This window comes from Battus philenor, unplaced genomic scaffold (genome assembly GCF_028537555.1).
Source record: "Battus philenor isolate CCGP_79_NKW_IND1 unplaced genomic scaffold, ilBatPhil1.0.hap1 SCAF_19, whole genome shotgun sequence".
Taxonomy (NCBI): Eukaryota; Metazoa; Arthropoda; class Insecta; order Lepidoptera; family Papilionidae; genus Battus; species Battus philenor.
In genome coordinates this window covers 9,249,804-9,270,626 of record NW_027181681.1, presented here as the reverse complement: position 1 = coordinate 9,270,626, position 20,823 = coordinate 9,249,804, and the positions used below count along the sequence as shown (strand labels likewise).

General features: G+C 31.8%; 2 protein-coding genes across 2 annotated transcripts; both read left to right on the top strand.

Moving 5' to 3' along the window:
• The first annotated feature begins 745 nt into the window (after window positions 1–745).
• LOC137921701 (farnesyl pyrophosphate synthase-like) lies at window positions 746–8,933 on the top strand. Its single transcript, XM_068764513.1, has 4 exons — window positions 746–750; window positions 3,078–3,213; window positions 4,936–5,076; window positions 8,577–8,933. Exons 1-4 carry the CDS (start codon window positions 746–748, stop codon window positions 8,931–8,933), a joined length of 639 nt encoding a protein of 212 aa, XP_068620614.1.
• A 3,714-nt stretch (window positions 8,934–12,647) lies between these two features.
• On the top strand, window positions 12,648–18,333 carry LOC137921590 (uncharacterized). Its single transcript, XM_068764390.1, has 6 exons — window positions 12,648–12,762; window positions 15,046–15,199; window positions 15,850–15,990; window positions 16,068–16,271; window positions 16,871–17,104; window positions 17,244–18,333. The coding sequence occupies exons 1-6, from the start codon at window positions 12,713–12,715 to the stop codon at window positions 17,601–17,603; spliced, it is 1,143 nt and encodes a 380-aa protein (XP_068620491.1). The 5' UTR covers window positions 12,648–12,712; the 3' UTR covers window positions 17,604–18,333.
• The last annotated feature ends 2,490 nt before the right edge of the window (window positions 18,334–20,823 follow it).

Below are 20,823 nucleotides of genomic sequence, written 5' to 3'. Positions count from 1 at the left end.
GCATAGTCTTTATATGTATTGTAAATACTTACGGAACTTGTTTACGAAAAAGTATTGCGAGATCTTAAGGGGGCAGAAATTATGTTGGTTTTGTATGATTATATTCTTATATGCTTAACTAAGAGATGGCGCTCGCGATCATGTACGCCGAGTATTTAATTTCACACAAGTCATATTGTAAGTCCGACATGTTACATAAACGAAAAAAAAAACGATGCTTCAAAATGTTAAAAGTTGTGTCAACTTTCATTTAGGATTAAGTGACAATGAAGATTCTTGCTTAGCAAAAAATTTGAGCCCCACAAAGAAATATCCTGGAAAGATCATTATTTATGAGTAGAAATTCACTCCATCTATCGGATTCTCAATTAGTAAATTTTAAAGTAGTTATATTCATACGATAAACAATGAATTAAAAGTTTAATATACCTTGTACATATATCCATATTTTGCTATTTAATATAGTCAGGCTCTCTGTCTCAGCATTCAGAGTTTTATCATTGTTTGGCTATAAACAGGTGTCTTGTAGCAAATCTATGTTTATAAACCTAAATAAAAAAAGTTATGTTTGACAAGTGGTTTTAATAAAAGCTATGAAAGACAGAAAAGAAATGCGGATAGAATAGAAATCCCATTTATTGATAAGGTACAGCATACCCTAGGGCAATTTTTGTTTTTGACCTTAGAGTTGGGGGTTGCGGGTTTTTGGACACCAGTAACAACAGTTTTTTTTGAGACCCTCGCTATGAGGTATTTATAGTTGAAACAGTTATGCGGTTTGTTTGAACACAGGAACGATTTAAATTTACGCTTGGTCCATTATTTATCCCTCGAATACCGAAGTGAAAACAAAATTGTAAACGGGTTACATAAGAATCATCATTCTTATAAAATGCCTCGACGAAGAACGAACAATGTTCACTCGAACAATTTCTATTTTTATAGAGCCGTTGTTTTGTAATTTTACATGAACAAAATTTAAAAATTATCTTTTACAACGTTAAAGCACACAATCATAGGTAACAACAAAGTAATATTTTAAAAAAGGTATCATGATAAACCAACATTTATTCTCCTTCTTAATCGTTTCTCTATGATTGTGAATTTTTGTTAATTATGTTAGTTTTTATTACCATTTTTCTGTAGAATATTCGGTTCGGAAATTGTTTTTAGTCGTGAAAGTTAGTATTGCACGCTTTTGTAACTGCTTCAGTCAAGCAAATAAGTGACCGTTTTCTAGCCTTTTCAGCTTATATACTGCTGTCTACTATAAGTCTACTAAGGCCTAAACTGTGGCCGAAGTAATATTTCTATATAAATTGGCTATGGATAGCCGAGTTTTCTTATTTTGTACATTTTAAGGATTGACGAATAAGAGTAGCGCCCTGTCCACGGGATTCCTTACTGGAATTTGCTACATGGCTACGACATCTATATATCTTTTTTTTTATGGCTCCGCTATTGGGAGCCTCTCTTACCCCCTATCTTGGGACAGGCACTATTATTAAATTTTTCACGAATATTTTTATTTTCTCACTCTTCTTTCGTGCATCATATGATCTAACGTTCGTTTCGTTTATGTCTTATCACAATTCTTCTGTCATTCCCTTTTGCTCTGTAACGCCTTTCATTCATCCCTCATTACTATTTTACATTTTCTTTATTTTATATTTTTATTTTATTTCTTTATAAGCTTATTACATTATCACATTATTTTTATTGATTTTGGTTATTTACATTTTTATAGATTTTATTTTTATCTATCACTATGCTCATTATTTTTCTACATAGTAGGAGGAACTCTTGTTTTGTAATTTCTCCTCTAACCAGGGAGGCTATTGATTCCTCCCTGATTTTTACACCAGACCGGCACTCGAAGTCGAACCGGAGTTCCCCGAATGCGGTCATCTATATATAAGTAACGCGGAATTCTAGGCACTTCTGAACAGTTTTCAGGGATATCACATACTGTGTTTAATCCTGTTTCATGCTTATATGTAACTGGCTTAGACTTCAGTTACATGTAGAGTATATAGAATGGAAAATGCGTCATCGCGTCCTCAAAAAGACAATTTAAAATTTAAATAAATACGAGGTCTACTTTACAACGTTGTAAGGTTTCTTGAATTGACCAGGAGGCTTGAGTTTATAATTATTGTGGTAGAGAGCAACATTTAATTAGTATTATCATTGTCTTGAAGTCTGTGCTTGATTCTATTTCATACATTTTTTATTTATAGGGAATGTGTAATATGTAGACAGGTCTAATCCTTTGGTAGAGTCTGTATTTTTGAACTCTAGAGACTGATTAATGAAGAATTATCTCTGTATGGGTGCTATCTATACTCCTCCTTGCCATAAATTGTCCGAATCCAGATATCGATATTTCTAACGACATATATTTTGGAAGTTACCAGAAGCTTTTTTAAAAATAATGTCCTTTCAATGACGGTCTTTCACATTCGTGTGAATATATTTCCATTCAAAGCCGTTTTCCGTTTCCGATTTATATAGCGAATGTTTAATGTATGTATGCAGTGTTGGTAATTTTTAAATAAAAATTGAAAATCTAGCCACATATTTTTTTTTGTACAAAATACCCGGGATGGAAATTTCAAAATCATAAATCCATATATAATAAAAATATATATATATATATATATATATAAAAGCTTTAGTTTATAAATATCTGACTTTTTTAATTATAAAATAAATTTATTAATTTTATAAGTGCCACCGCTCGCTTCGAATCATGAACGCCTTCTCGACACGGTTATGGTATTTCTTGAAATTGGTTTTTCAAATACATTTTTTTATTTTCTTATTGGAATGCAATCAGCCATTAACTTCCTTACATTTGTTATAATCCGAAATTAAAAAAGTTTTTCTGATCATTTAAATCATCATTACGTTATTTATTATTAATTAAATTATTTATTTTAAGATAAGATTTAAGAGTGTGCCATACATTAATTGACAGCAAATGTATCCCTTTAAAGTTTTTCATTTGAAGCCAATCATACTTAATAGAGATTGTAATAATTGTTAATTAGTAACATAATATAATATTGTTGCAGGCAAATATTAGGATTGGAGAAGTTATTACAAAGTTCTGCTAATGGCTTTAATAGTTCTCTATGCAAAATAGTAAACGACGCCTTGTCTAATAGTGTATTTGCTAAAATACCAAAAGTAGAAGATCGTATTAAGAAGGTAGGATGTAAAACCTCTTTATAATTTGTTAGTGAACTGATAATCAGCATGTTAGAGAAAAAACATGACATTAAACATATTACTGATCCTGATAAATTAAACAAATAAATAAAAATAAAGGGACTATAAAAATATATGATTATTAAAAATATTGCTTAAAAATAATAAAAGGCTCTATGCTGGGTGACATAAAAAAGGAAGTAATTGGATTAGTTTAAAACTCCTAAAGTTAAAGATCAGACAAAGTTTATTTTTATTAATTGATTAAGGTGGTGTCCATTTCTTAATATTTTTTTCAATTATATCCAATTCTTGTAACATTACAAACATAACCTCATATATTCCTAAATGCTACACATCCTTTTAAAATGCATTGATATCTTTGGTGCCAAAATCTAAAAAACATTTCTTGTTTACACCATGATTTCCCAAAAATAATTTCCTCGGTCGCCTTTATGTTGAACTATTACTATTATAATTAGCACTTTATAAAGCAGAGATACCCCAGCGGTAGAAGACTGAGACTTGCGATCGTCGCGGGTTTGATTCCCGGATAAGATTGCACATTTTATATAATTCACACTTCTTGCTTTATTTAAGAAGGATTGTCACTGTTTATAATACGGTGAGTGGAGTTTAACAGGTTACGTAGGTAATGTTAGAGACAACACCTAACGCTGCAGCTGCAGCACAAAAATTAGAACGTTTGGTTGAAAGTTACACAGTTTATTTTGAAAGTCATCCGCCTACAACTTCAGACACACCAATGCCGTAATATAATTTGTCATACGAATAAAATAATTATTACATATAATTTTCACCACTCATTTTAATCATTGATTCAAAATTAATATAAGATAGTCATTAATTCAATATTCCATGAAGCACTAAAGATTCAATACCAATTCACAAAACAACAACACATGTCAATTGGCGCCGTTCGCCATTTTTATATTTCTTAATATTTTTCGACGTGGGACGTGGTTTTGACAACCGCCTACAAATTATACGCCGCGCGTCCTTGCATTTTGCGCATGCGTAGACCGACGGATTGACAGATAAGCGAAAGCATCTTGACAACTGTGATTCTTTCGCTACAATACCACACTGCGATCGCCAACCCGCCTACTAAGCCTGGCGATTATGGTATCAAAGATGTCTGTGGAAGCCCTATGCCTTGCAGTAGGCGTCTATGTGCAGAAATGACGACGACGAAGAAATATCTTCGAAATGTTATTAAATGTTATAAATAATAACATAGCCGATAGAAATATTAAGTGACAAGTAAGCCAGCGTCTAACGATGGCCTGTACATATCAAGTCAAGGCAAGGGTCAAGAGTTGTAAACACATGTAAAAAAGCACGAACAATGGAAAGATATAACATCTATAAACAAGACATTTAATAAGTAATAACCAAGTATTTTTAAAACACAAACGTGTTGTTTCGATTAAAAGATTTATCAAACATACTAAGACAGTTGTACGAGGAAGTGTCATAAAGTAACAATAACATTGTCAAACGAGACATGAAAATGCTTAAGTACTTAAGTAATGTTTTACATAACCACTACTTATAGTACAAAACATACACAAGTACAACAAAAAACTTCTAGAAAGCCTATAACCTAGCCTAGTATTAATCTTGCTTAGAAACTACGGTGTTAAAATAAAAATTACTAAAAGAAACCTTTAAAATACTTAAAAACCTATCTAATTATAGGTCATTAAGTACCACACAATTGAAAGAGAGCCGGTCCAAGGAAACATAACTATGTTTGCTTATGAAATGCTCGAAAAACCAGAAAATATCAATGATCAGAGTTTTCATCAAGCAGTGGTTGCAGCGTGGGCTATAGAATTGGTAAATTTGTAACTTCCTGTATCTTTTCCTTTTATGTTATAATAAATGTTTTTTCACGTCATTTCTACCTTCAAAGTTTTATCGGCATATCAAAAATGGCAATAAGTATAATATATTTTCTAATTTTTTTTTATATAATCATCACATTTTAATCATACGACGTTTACTGCTCATGTTTCGCATCCTCCGGCCTCCCATAGATTTCCTATGGCACCAGTTAGAAATAGTCCCGATCTACCATCTTCCAAAGACCTTTTTATAAATATATACTTATAATGGCTATCAAAAGTTGGTAACAAAATTATATTTAGTAACGTCAAAGTCAATCTTTTTAAGGAAAATTAAAAATTTAATATTCAATCAAAGATTCAGTCGTACTTTCTAATAATGGATGATATAGAGGATGGCGCGGAAACACGTCACGGAAAACCGTGCTGGCATTTATTGCACGAAGTGAACATTTTAGCTAAGAACGACGCAAGTATGTTCCGCAGCGTTATTCACAAAGTAATTCAAAAAAATTTCTGCAACCCAATGTATACAAAATTATCGGATCTTTTCAATGAGGTATTAGCTTACTTTGTAACTAATAGCTGAGAATAATATATTAGTTACTTAATGACTATGGTTTATCGTTGAGGGTCACGTGTTAGACAAACGGCAAGCGCATTTACTGACGGTTTTCATCATAACGAAACGAGTTATTTATCTAGTTATGAACAATAACCTATTCTTAAACAATGAGATTTACGTTTACAGGTAACAGATAAGTGAACTTCGTAGTTAAAAATATACTAGTAAATAATAATAGAATTTTTTTAAATAAATAAATGGACATGTCTTAGTAATAAATTTTCAATTAGTAATATCATTCGGTTCTTTCTCTCATACAAGTTTTATTTTCAATAGAGCAATTGTGGTTCTGAATATTTAACCTAATAGATGCCTAATAATCATAAAAATAAATATTTTAATTATAGATGACAATTTTGTCTCCTTTAATAACATAATTAGAGTTATTTCTTCCGCTCACGTGTATGAAGATCAGGAATTAAATCACGCTGTCATTATTACATTTTAATAAAAAAGGCAGACAATATCAGAAAAGGTCTCTTTAGTCATTAAAAATCTAAATCTTAGACGATGATATAACAGCCATTGAGTTTCTAACGTGACAAATTGTTTTTTTAGGCGTACGAACAGATTTCCATTGGCCAGCACTTAGACGTTATCTTGTCTAAAACAAAAGACTATTCATTATTTACACAAAGTAACTATGATACTATAGTTAAGTACAAATGTACGTACTTTACTATGAAATTACCGTTGATGCTGACATTACTGTTGTGTAATAAAGCCAATGAGAAATCGTTTCGGCACATAGATGACATTTGCATGGATATTAGTGCGTTGTTTCAGATGAAAGTAAGTAATAATAATTAAATCACTCAATATAAAATGATATCTAGCAGCAATCATTTAATATTTACTTGATTTAACATTTGTTACGGCTTGGTAATAAAGACATTAATTAGTAATATAAATCTTTATATGAAATATTGATGAAACTTGATTTCTGTTTGTGTGTTTATTGTTTATAATACAGAACGTATGTCACTGGTTCATTGTCATAAATAAGCAAAATTACATTCACGAAGCCTGCGTAATTATGTTAAGAATGGAGAGAAAATATATCTGTGAATGTATGGAATGGAGGAAATTAGTACAAACACACACATGTATATAAACACACATTTTTAATTTTTGTAATTATATATATAATTACAAATGCGAAATTATTATGAAGTTATGAAACACAACATTCAAGCCATCATCGTATTAAAAAAAAATTCAAAACTATTTATAAGTACAAATTCTTAGAAATGTAGATCGAACGATGCATTTCAAGTGAAAACTTAGGCAATATGTCACAGGTTTTTTTTTATAAAAAAAACTTTCTCATTCACCACGCTCGTGTCACTTACTAAGCGTGAGTGTATCTACTTTATCATGGTTTGATTTTAAGGCGAGATGCAAGCGAGGCTCGCTATTTCAGATAACAGGTTTTAAGCAAAAAAAACAATATCGAGATAATTTACTTAGAGTATGCAAAACAGCACCTACAATGTTAATAATAGGTTAATACACACATTGTAAGGAAACACAAATAATGAACAGATTATTAAAGCTATAACTAAAAAGAATTATAGGAGATTGTAGCAATGATTTGAAAAATATGGTCCTGTGATAAATCAAACAAAAGTTTGAATTGTTTTACCTTGCAATATTTATTAATAATGAATACAGTATTGAATTGTATAAATAACTTTCCTGAAACTTTGAACGAAGTCATTCAAAAATGGAGCATAAAATTCGTAAGAAATGTTTACATATCAGTACTAATTCAGTATAACTGAATAAAGTAATTTTCCTTTTTATTCCATAAAGGTAGGCACGCTGAACTTTGAAAAATATTTTAATAATATGTATTGGAAAAAAAAACATCGGAGTTGAATTAAAAGAACTTTAAAACGTCAAGAAAGAAATAATTCAAGAGATTAATAAATTTATATATATGTCTGCGAGCAAATGAGTCTACAGACACGTTACAAAATCTTACATTATCTAATAATACAACCCGTTTATAAGCAAGGAAGTTATTTAGATTATAGTAACTATAGGCCAAGAGCTAACCAAGTCGGCATATTCTTTGCAAATATTTATAACACATTTTTTACAACAAATTTCATTGTTACTATTTTTATAGACTTTTGTCTTGATAGGTCATACATAGACGAATTGATTACCCCTCCGATAATCAATTCGTCTTTGTGTTTTCGATTAATTGAAAATTGACACATGGAGCCAGATTAAATGTTATTATCGATCTCGGTGTAGTAATGGGCACAGTTTTCAGTTTGATTGGCTATAATATGATTTTCTCACACGAGAGCGTGCTTGGAGCCCTTATAGCTATGTATTTAAAGCTCATTTCTATCAGACTGTCATGTCTTCAATAAAAGATCACAAAATGACCCTTAGTGTATTAAAATTAAATATATTAAAAATGATTTAGAAAGCCATATAATCATTAACATTATTATTTTAAAGGTAAGACTTCCATTGCCGAACACAGGCCTCCCTGATAGATTTCCTATACGACTGGTAAGAAACCACCTGTATCCAGTATCTTCTGATGGCCATAATCACGTTTATAGCGTTAAAGACGACGTTTCATTCTGCGCTCTCCGGTTCTTGGTCTTCATTCTAGAAACTCAAGGTCCCAGCGGCCTTCTTTTCTGCGCACTATGTGGCCTGCCTACCTGTCATCTACTAGGTTACGTCGGTAACTTTTGTTTGTGTATGAATCCTAATTCGATATTGTATTAAAAAAATTTCGCATGTCCCTTTCCATGGTTCGTTGTACGACTATGAGCTCGAGTCAGAAGCTCAGAGTGAAAGATCACGTTTCATTTAATACCAAGTGTAATATTTTACAGAATGATTTCATGGACTGTTTCGACGAAGAATCAGAGACTGGTAAAGAAAGTACTAATATACAGGAAGGGAAATGCACATGGCTCGCAGTCAAGTCTTTGGAACGATGCAGCGCCGCTCAACGGGAAACGTTTACCTCTTGCTATGGAAGTTCGGAACCCGAAAATATTGACCGTATTAAAGAACTTTACAAAAACTTGGAATTAATTCAGCTCTATAAAGAAGATCAAAAGACTCGCTACGAAATCTTTATGAGGAAAGTCAAAGAACTGCCTTCAGATGCAAAGCACTTACACGATTTATTTTTGAAGCTACTGCAACTGATTCAAATTAAACATCAAAGGTTTTTCAGATTTTAAGACAGCAGTTAACTAATGAACTAGTATACATTGGAATAAAGCAAAGTTTCCCTAAAAGAAAATTACTAATTGTGACCCCTATAAAGAGATTGTGACGGATAAAAAGGTGAAAAAACTTAATTTCTGTGATCAATATGCATTAATCACAGTGGTACTTAGGCCTGGTTTGTTAAGGTACTACGATAAAAGTTTAATTCGGCTAAAGGATGTTAACGCCTTAGGTTAGCAAAGTTAAATATTAAAACTAAAAGATTTATGGCATGCTATTATGCATAATAAAAATAACATTAATCGAAAGACTTAACATTAAACGTTTCCTGGTGGTAAATAAGTACTTTACATATACATTACAGATAAAATCTCTTTAATTATCTTATTTACTAATTTTGTTAGTCTGTATATTATTCTATCTACTATATATCACAGGGCAATTAAAAAATAATTTCTTAACGTTACAGGTGATTTACATAAGTATTTTTTTATTTGAATGCAGTAAATATTAGATTTAGCGATGACAATCAATGTTTATTAGTTATCGCCGGTGACTTAGTGTAACAACATAACAATTTAGCTCTCTTGCATTGTGTAATTTTAGTGTGAATCGTGTAAATGTGAGTTTTACAACAGTTTTTGCACTATTTCTTATTACTGTAATTATAAGTAAGATGGTACTTGCCAACACGTGAGAAAATAAAATATAATTAATTTAGTGTTTTTTAATTTTTTCGAAGTAACATTTTGTTAGTGTTATGTTAAGAAATGGTTTTGAGAGGTTACCACGAGTAGTTAGACGCGGCGCGGGTAGGCCCCTCGAGTAGGATGACAAACAAAGGAGTTAAACTCGCGAGAAGCTGCCGGATTGACGTTATGTTGATGCGGGCAACGCAAGAGCTCAACGCGGAGATCTTTAAGGGAAGCCTATAGCTTGCAGTGGGCATGTATCGGCTGACATAATGATGAGAATGTTTTAACAGAGTACAGTTTAAACAAGGTCTCCACAATTTAAGGGTAAACGTCTACGGCGTGTAGTGGCCAATAAAACAATAAAAAAAAACAACCATACAGTTACAGACACAAGATTTATTTTTTCAAAACTTGATTTTATTTATTAAAATTGAGAGGTCACCTCTCGTCGTGATCATGATTCACGATTTATTTTAGCTGACGGACATCCCCATATAGGCTACTACTCTAGATTTTCATTAAGACCGTTTGGAAGCGGCCTGCATTCGGTGTCCTCGATCATATAAACAAGGTTGTCTTCATTTATTAAGTAGAAGCCTTGACGATCCGTCGTTTCCGTTCCAAAACCGTAAAGCTTTTTTGACCATCTTTTCTTCATGTATGACCTACCCGCTGATACCTAAACTTTAAAAACCGCTCTATTTAACGTAATTGAAGTAAAGACACATTTGAGATAAGTGATAATTATACAGGAAATTCGTGAGCATTTCATTGTTTACAATTACTAGTAAAATGGGTTGAATGTGTTGCATTTCATGTGTAGCACCAAATCGTGTACATCTCATAAAAAGTCGAGGGAACACATTAAAAATTGCTTATCGTTAAATTGTCTTTTTGGCAAAATTTTAAAGTAGGAATCTTCTAAAACCATTCTTACACAATCATCATTTTAGCCCTAGGATCACCAATGATGGAAATAGAACTTTCCTATAAATTTCCAATAGAATCAGTTGAAATCATTGATCATATTTTAGTTAAAACTCGATCGTTAGAAATTACTTAGCCATGCTGTGACGACCATATTATGATAGTCATAATAACTTCGTGAGTTAGATTGAGGAAAAATCATACACAGTATATCTTTTAATGGTGCTTTCAGTCATTTACGCCTGTATTTTTTCATCTGAACTTCTTTTTACTCCATTTTGCTGCATCTTCCACTACTTTTTGCAACAGCCGAAACATGTGACGCTTCCCATAGTCTACCTTAAAGGAATGCTATACTGCCGCTGGTGACTTTTCCTCTCATCTCTGCTTCACAGTTAGCTCTTATTCTTCCGTATACGAGACAGCTTGTTACTGCGTGCACGACCGTCTGTTCTACTGCCGGGTCACAGGCGCACGAGGGACTTTTCTGAAGCTTAAAACTACATAGGTACTCAGCGAATCCCGTGCCCCATCAACTTTTGGGCCAGAACCGTGTCCAGCCATACACAGTATGTTGTAAAGAATATTAAATTAAACGATAACAATTAGTTAAAATAGTATAAATTAAGGATAAAATAGAAATATTAACAGAAACAAAGATTCCTGGATTAATACTAATTTTAATAACACGTTAATAAAGATATATTATTCAGGTGATGGATAAATGAACCCTCGAATAAAGTAACTACATGAAGGCCAGACTTCAGCTCTGATCTAGTCAGCAAACTTCGTTTTTAACCAAGATTGGGTGAATCGAGCTTTGAAAACCGGCGCCGAGTCTTGGTTAAAAAACCGCTTATGGTGACCATGATATTGTTAAGGGGCTTAATTATCTTCTCAGAATTTGTATCTTTATACAGTTGTGCCGATGTTTTGATTTTTGAGCTTTTTCCCAAAAGTATGGCCCAGTCACTTCTTCATAACTAACACTCCGCTTTACAGATACAGTCAGAAATGACAAGGTCCACAGAAGAACCAAGGGACTCGACGTAGCTTGAAATATTGCTGGTCTGAAATGGCAGTGAGCGACGTTATTTTTGTGTCAGTCATTGGCGATCACGAGCCGGTTGATGTGCCGTGGATATGCCTCCATTAGGTGGACCGATGAAAAAGTGACGTTCGCTGGAAGTCGCTAGATGCGGGCAGTGCTAGACTTATCGCAGCAAACTTTGGAGGAGGGCCTTGCAGTTGGCATCTTTAGGCTGAAAATAAGAAGGAGTATACCCACGGCAATTTTATAAATCAAAAATAGTAGTAGTAACTATCGTGAAAGGCAAACACTAGCCTACATTACTAGTATACCTATTAAATGATATATTTTGTGAGTGGAAGTAAAATGACAATGTTTATAATAACTATTTCAACGTAAAATAAATAATGGTTTCGAGAGTTTAGTGCATACACTGTACTACCGTTGTTAACAAAAATATTTTATTAGTATTATTCATGTAAATTAAATCATATTACCAGCTGTTGGTTACATGCTGTATAAGTATAACTCGGTCATGCTTCATTTATATGAATTGTCACCGGTTTATTTAATTTCATATAATAAAACCAATTTAAGAATACATGGAAAATACTAACGACTAGATCGTGCGGTATTTAAAAAGTACTCTCTTTTATGAGCATAAATATATAAAATACAATATAAAGGAACATCATAAGTATTAATTTTCTGGGATGGAAAGATAGAAGGAAGCTTAGAAAAATTGTTAAGGTATAAAACATCTTTAAAATCAAAGCTATAACATCTGTTTGTAAAAATTCGCATTGCATATTGGGTAAATAATTTATTTTCTGTAGATAAAGAATGTTAATATAAAATTATGTAATTATTTTATACGTAACAATAACTACGATTTTATTTGTAATGGAAAAATTTCACAAAAGTCGTTCTTTTTTTATTGAAATTAGTTATTAAAATCGACTAAAATTCATTTATAGTGGGGAGAAGGTCAAAGAAAAGTTTGACGAAATTGGCCGCGTTGTGTTTATAGAGTTTTGCTTTCATGTATATGTGGCAGTAATGATATGGTCGCTCTCTGTGAACGGTTCATTACATAAATTTTCAGTTCACTAGCAGACCACATAGGCTTCGTATCAAAATGGCATCACTGAGAGCCTTTTTTAATATAACCAGAAATTATAGTAATTGGTAAGTACAATTTTTTTCATATAAATAATCATCGTCATCGTAGGCTTTAGATCTTCTGAGGCATTCTTAAATTACTTTTTGTCCTTCGTTTAAATATATAAACATAGTGTAATATTCTGTAAATTTGCGTAATCAAGTTTTTTTTTTTTTTTTTTAAAAACTAGTGAATAATTATTACATTTAATATCAGTCATTTCGAAAGAGACAAAGGAAAAAGGTCCGTTATAAAATTGTTGATGAATTTCTCATCATAAAATAGTTGGAGATTCAAGCATCCTATATTAATAGCAAGACTAACATATTTATCATATAAAGGAATTACAAGTTTGACAACAGACTTTTATTAGTAATAAAGCCTTGTATGCTTCAATATCAAAGTCAGTATTGCCGCTACACATCTAAAAATAAAACTTACTGTGCAACTGTAAAACAATGTCGGAATAAATTTGGGATTGCTTCCATCAGTAGACCTCTTACAGCCGAAATAGCGATGAAAACATTTAATAACGAAACTTAAGAAACGCGTTTTATCTTAAAAGTCTATCTTAAAAGAGAAAGTTATCTCTTTGGCTATTTTTCTTTAATGAAATCAAAAGAAGCTGAAACAAGCACCGGCCAACTTTGAACGGTTTTGCAAAAACTATTGCTGTATGCGAACAGTAATAAATGGTTTATTACACTGTTTATATAGACACCGGGAACCATAGGCGTTGATATTACGCAACTAATATAAGGGTTCAAAGAGACCGATCACCTGAGATATGTCGGCGAAATTCATACGTTATTTATCGAGATAATGGTCAGGACGTCGTTTCAATTATTTTTATACTATCTACTTTAATATGCGGATCAGCGTACTACGTATGTAAAATTCGTGAGAGGAAAATGAAGGCGGATTCCCTTGAATAATCTTAAGCTTTGGGAAGCTCTAAAAATAAATGCTTGACTTTTATATTCAATATTCATTATACTAATATCGACCTAATCGAGGAAATCGCTGAATGCGAGCAACACAAGACTGGCCATTAGGAGGCACTCTATCCAGGCACTCACTTGCCTTTGGAAGCACTCTATGCCTCACGGTGGACGTCTATCGGCTGACGTGAACAAATGGATAAATATTCAATATTCGACAGGGCAGTAAACACAAAGGAGTTATTCTTAAATTTGAGACATTTACCAAGTAAAAATTACCATAACAGAAAATAAAACGAGAAATAATTTGCTAATAATCCTCGAGTTCTGGAGTGACATCAATTAATATTATCATCAAGAACAAAAATTAATAATAATCATCACTAACAAAAAAAAACATCAAAACTTCCATAATAATCAAATAAAAATTGTTAAAATCCGCGGTTAGAGGTACACAAAATCATCATCAACATGTCCGCTGCTATATGCCTACAGCAAGGTATAGGCCTCTCCCAAAGATCGTCACGATGATCGGACTAACATTGTCCGTATCCTGCGGCTTCCTGCGACTTCCCGCGACCTTGACAATGTCAATTCATACAAAAAAATTAGAAGAATAATGTGGAGACTTCTAAAGAGTACGTGAGTTGTGCAAGTGTGTTTCAGTATATTAAAGTGTTAGTGTGCGTGAGTTGTAATTACAGATACAGTTCTGAAAGATTTAAATCAGAGATTAGAGCATTAAAATAAGACAGAGTTGTAACAAAAATTTATAAGGCGGAGAGTGTTAATTTGTTCATATTTTTATCCATTAACGTAATTGCGCAATTCAAACAGAAAAGCAAATAAAGTAATGTTAAGATTAATCAAATATAATGATTTTTTTTGCTGTATTGTTGTAATATTTTTTTCTTATCCAATCGACAAACAGTATTAGAAAATGTCCTGCAAAAATATGAATATGTTAATTTAAAGTATTCATATTGAGGTATTAATTATACAAAACAAGTAAGAAAAGGACCAATATTTAGCCACTTCAGAAACTCTGTGTTTGGCAATAATCGGTGTAACATGGCTCCTGAAGATGCCCCGTGGAGGGGTGAAACACGTGTTGAGTAATTTGGTGGTGGAGGTTGTGTGATTCGCATTGTTTGCCGCATATGCATTTATCAGCGGGCTGGCGGGCGGTGCATTTCATTGCAAGACTACCACTGCATGTGCGGAAGTGGCTAAATAGTGGTCCTTTTCTTATTTAGGATGGACTTCCGCGAGGTAACGCCTGATTCCATTAAATATACAAAACAACGCGGTATGTTCTTCTGGGTATACATAAACTAAATTTTATCTTAATCAGGACTAAACTTTCAGGTCGCCCGTTCAGCGAGCACTTCAGACCAAACAGAATATGGTAGCGCAAAACATATATATTGAATACCAAGACTATCTACCAAAATTAATAAACAATACTTTGTCTAATGAAAAATTTGCACCTCTTCCAGAAATTAAGGAAAGGATACAACAGGTAATGTGTTCTGAACGCAAACTAACGTGATTACAATTACTTTATCCAAAGGACCAAAAATTTACAGTTATTCATTGTAGGGTAAATTACAATATAAAACTTATTTACTAACTAATCTTATTATCCTCTTCGAAATATGAATATGGCGTCTTAATTTCTATTCTTTATAATGTCCCCTCCAGTCTAGTAATGCTGCATCAGCAGTTAGCGCTTCGCGTTTCCGCGCCTCATATCTTCGGAACTGGGTTACAGAGTCGTAAATGCCGCGCACGCGGAACACTTTCATGGCTACCTCTGTAACAACGTACTCTTGTTTTTATAACAATTAAGTAAAAATGACAACAATAAAAATAAACAACAAAATATATTAAATTCCGTAAAATGTTTCTTAAGATTTGTCTCTGCCTATATGAAAGCTGTTGAATTTTTAAGCCTTATGTTGTTATAAATTGTTTTACGTTTTTCTGTATGTTATATCATTGTATGATTTATTGTAACAATAACAGAACCGATTAATGCCGAAAAGGATGATCGAAAAAATTGTCAGAAGTTTGTCGGTACATTCTAGTGATATGAACGTAATGTGTTAAACAAACAAATTTTTTTTTTAAATAAAATAAACACATGGGACTAATATGTTTTTATTTTAGTTAACAGAATATAATATTATTGGTGGAAAGCAACTCCGAGGACTTTTTACGTTGTTCACTTATGAAACACTCAAAAAACCAGATGCTCTGACCAAAAAACAATGGGAAGATGGATACAAATTGGCGTGGGCAATTGAGATTGTAAATATTTATTTTTAATAGCTGATATTTTATTAAATCAATAATAATTATTTACACGAATATGTTAAAATTTTTAGTTACAATCGGTTTTGTTAATATCCGATGACGTCGAGGACGATGCCGAGACACGCCGGGGTAAAAAATGCTGGCACCTGTTGCCCGATGTTGGTCTTCTGGTTGTAAATGATTGTTGTATGCTACGAAGTTTCCTCTACGAGATGTTACGACAAAACTTTGGTGGCTCTCCTCAGTTCCCAAAAATTATAGACTTAATTAATCAGGTACTTATGTTGATAATATATCGGTGATTGGATTAAATTTAGAAAGCTTGATTTTATGGTTTAGTGTTTTCTATTATAAAATGTATCGACATTATACAGGTCAGCTATTTTGACGCAAGATCTTGGTAACTTTCTGACGATGAACAATAACTGAAATAGCGTTAAAACTGAAATTTTATTAATAATGTTTTACTCTTTCCTAAATGTGTGTGTGATTTAAAAAGCATTTTACATTAAACTTAAAACTAATCTAATGCAATCTTGTCTAAAAATATTTTCGATAAAGACTGTATCAACCTAGTGTTACTTTAGCGAAGCTTCTGTCAAACAAATGAAGATTATTTGTGTCCATCGAAAGATTAAAAAACTGTGATATATGATGAAGAAAAAAAACTGGGGTATAGAAATAATCTTATGTGGATTTTTAATAAGTAAAAAGTTGTATTAAAATCTCTCGTGATTGTTCCTGTCCCTTCACTAAATAGATCGCATCTCAAAAATTAAAATAGGAACAATAAAATTCTTCCAAATATGTATTTAAAGATAATATTGTGATTTTTTAAGAGATGTAATTTTGTGAATAAATAATTTATTTTTAGACTTTTTTGAATACATCGATGGGACAACATATAGACAATATGTTTAGCTATGAAAAATATCCTCATGAATTTACTGAAGAAAACTACCGTAAGATGTCCATTTATAAGACATCTCACTACACATTCCGGTTACCGCTATTGATGGCAATGATATATGCTCAAAAAGGAACCAAAGAATCATTTGATTATGTCGACAATATAGGCAATGAAATTGGTATCAACTTGCAAATGCAGGTAAAGTTTTAAACACAAGTGTTTTATGAAATACATATGCTTATACTGAAAAACACTAATCTAAAGCAAAAAAATTGTAATGTAAAAAAATTGTATTAATAATTGTATTTAATTACAAATATTTATTTCTTTTACACAGAACGATTTCATGGATTGTTTCATTGACGAAAATACAATGGGTAAAACTAGTACTGACATTCCTAAAGGGAAATTATCATGGCTGGCGGTAGAAGCGTTAAAGCGAAGCAATACCGCTCAGCGAAAGGAATTCAAGGAGTGTTACGGTAAACCGGATCCGGCATACGTGCAACGTATTAAAAACTTATATATGGATCTCGATTTGCCACAAATCTGTCGAGAAATAGAAAAAGATCGGTATGATAACATCTTGAAACGGATTAATGACTTACCAGCTGGAGCCATACCTAGCCAAGAAATATTTCTTAAAGGGCTTGGTTTAATTGATAAAAAAACTCAAGTATTAGATTATTCTTCATAAGTTTGTACTTTAGTGGTACTGTTATGGTCATATTTAATTTCAAAATGAAAGGTTTTGTTACATAACTTTAGTATCATTTGACAATTAAATTTATGCATAACGTAACGCGTCCAAAAGGAACATAAAATTGTTTTAAATGATTAACACCATAACTATACCATACAAAATTTCACGTAGAAATAAAACAATAATTTAATAGAAATAAAGCCACAGATGAGGTATCTTTTTACGTAGTAGCGGCCTTCATCCAGCGTCATGTGATGACTTTAACTAGTCCACATTATGAGTGGACACTCATCGGTGATCAGTCAAGAATCTTTAGGCACCAGCAGCGCTATGAGGCCTATATTCTGCGACTTCAAATTACCAATCCGTTGGATCACACCGGTTATTTTCATCCGTCTACCAATCTCTTTATTCCCATTCGGTTTTGCAGAGAAATCTCGAATATATCTTTATCCATGCTCAGTTGAAAAATCTTGAGCTTGCTAATAGGGCTCGAAGTGAGAGGCCACCTTTTTCACGATTGATTTATGTGTAGTGAGCATCTAACAAGATCATGCTTAACACGCACTATTGCGTTCTGGCTTTAAAGTACCCTAAATAGTAAAGATATTGTGCTGTTATTTAATAGTCGTGGGGTTTGTGCACTTTATTATGGGTGACCTATGTAACGGCTGGATAAAGCTTCATCAATTTTGATGGTGTACAAATACTCAAGAATTATTTTAAAATTATTGTGTTTGATATCATAGTTTTTTTTTAACAATTTTTGGTTCCGTATATATTCTATTAAAATTTGTTCCTTGTGAGTTGTTACGTTATTGTAAAAGTGAATAAACGATTACAAAATTGACTATCTGTTTTTATTTAAAATTAAAGTTTAAAATCTAATCTCAATTATTTTTCGGAAACTAATACTTGATTTGTTTACTTTGACTAAACAAATCCAGCTTTCTGCACTGTGTTATAAGGTTTTTTCAGGTAGCTTATTATGTATGTAATGATAAAAATGTAGTAATTATTGAATAATGATTTGTTTTTATAATACATAAGCTACGAGAAGGCAAAAATGTTGACAACATGTTTTCCGAATAAGGACAATATTTATGTTTTACCACAAATATATATATATATATATATATATATATATATATATATATATATATATATATATGTATATGTGTACGTGTATGTGTATGTGTATGTATATATATAACAACATTGAGCTGAGTAGATACAAAAACATTTCGACTGAGTTGCGGAAACCGAGGTTCATTTGACCAGTAAAATATCGGAAAATTATATTGTTTAAATTTTATAGAACGAAGAAGATAAAATAATATTACCAATATATAAATTACAACTTTTAATACATACATTATTCTTTTATAATCTTAATTCTATTGGAGAAAAAATAAGACTGTAATAAACGAAAAATTTTTAAAAATTTATCTTGCATCATAGCTCTGCATTAACGCACTAAATATATAGTATATCTATCATTAATCAAAGCTAGATCAAATTAAAAATCATAAATAATTTACTATTTTCCTTAATAGTTGTGTAAAGTTAAATGTTTAAAATTTTATTGATATAAAGTTTTTTGCACGAACCGACCGCTAGCCTAATGGTATTTATCGGTCACATAGCAACAATGCACTTGATTTTAAGAATTTTTGTATGATGTACCTATATTTATGGAAACAATCGATATAGTAGCAAAAACACATAGTGATATAGAGCAGATGACACGAGAAACTGGTTCTTCAGTAACATTATCAGTTCCACTGAATAGGTAGCTCTTAAAACAAAAACAAAAAAATGTTACATTTTAGGGAAAAAGCGTAGCAAAATGTCATCTTAAAGATTTTGAAGAATAATTTAGTTAATATTAATGATAATAGAATTGTTCTGTTATTAACCCATATTCCATGCAATTACTAGACTGTAAGAGAGTACTAACTAGATTGTAAGAGATGTTGAAATACTGTAAATATATCGTGTACTTAAGTTAAAGCCTTTCCAATAAGTCTAAACAGTTGTAGGCTAGTCATTGAATCATTTATTAATTAATAATAATAATCTTATTAAAGCAGTTGGTGATAAATAAAACATAGCTCGTTGAGGTCGACGACGACTCTAAACGGACTTATTACAAATTTTCAGATTATTTGCGAGTTAATAATTTACTCCCCAAGCCATGCAATACGTGGTTTCAGTTTATTATCTAATCTCCCGCACTGTATTATCACTTCCCGCCCGCTTCGCGTAACCTAAAATATAGACAGAGATTATCATTTAATTTTTTAAATAGAAAACCATACATTCCGTTGTAGGTGAAAGTTTGGTTAAACTCCGTTCTTAGCTGATGTCTACTCCATTTGAAAAATATTTATACTAAATCTTGTGTTTCTAAGCCTAATGGTTATAGAGATATCGTGATGAGTCAGTAGTGTACAGACGAATATTAAATAATATCGTGATCATGGTTATTAATTATGTCAGATCTCACTGATTATCTTTTTATCTTTGAGCTTTCACTTAACTTGGGTTAAGATATTTCATGTCTTTTGTACATATTCAGTGCTACAATCGAATGAAACATTGTGCAAAAAAACAAAAAAGTGAAAAATATTTTAAATTTAAATTGATCAATTTAACGATTTAAAAAAGTCTCGTGAATGATAATTAATTTTTTCGCCTATTCGGGATAATTAATACTAGTGAGGTGTGTTACAAAGATAGATTATATACATAATGTAATAGAATTGCAGATTTGTGTGTGAGCAATATAAAGCCGGTTTACATTTACAAGATAAGAACATACGAGAAAAAAATACGAAGTAAACGATATACGAACGCGCAGCATGACCATTTTTATCTGTTCTACAATAAATCACCGGCGTAACATTTAAATGATATCAAATAGCGTTAATTTAAATAATGCATATACTATTTTTTAAAGGTTTCAAGACTTTTGACACAAAAAGGCTATAATATAATACCTTATTATTTTATTTAAAACAGAGTAATCGTAATCAATGGTCCAGAATTTTGGTCGAGTCGTTAACTTTTCTTAGTCCCTAATCAATTGATGTAATCAAATATTAGTTCGAGTGTATATGGTTGATCAACTGTTCGTAGATTTTCATGAATATTAAGCATGCACTTCAAAACGATTTTGAAAATTATTCCGAGAAATATAATTGGTTTATCA

Bases quoted from the DNA above. Each gene is read 5' to 3' on its own strand.
- LOC137921590 (XM_068764390.1), top strand. From the start codon at position 12,713: ATGGCATCACTGAGAGCCTTTTTTAATATAACCAGAAATTATAGTAAT. The intron at 12,763-15,045 runs GTAAGTACAATT...CTAAACTTTCAG, and splicing joins ACCAGAAATTATAGTAATTG to GTCGCCCGTTCAGCGAGCAC. The intron at 15,200-15,849 runs GTAATGTGTTCT...TTTTTATTTTAG, and splicing joins TTAAGGAAAGGATACAACAG to TTAACAGAATATAATATTAT.
- LOC137921701 (XM_068764513.1), top strand. The intron at 3,214-4,935 runs GTAGGATGTAAA...ATCTAATTATAG, and splicing joins TAGAAGATCGTATTAAGAAG to GTCATTAAGTACCACACAAT. The intron at 5,077-8,576 runs GTAAATTTGTAA...AATATTTTACAG, and splicing joins CAGCGTGGGCTATAGAATTG to AATGATTTCATGGACTGTTT.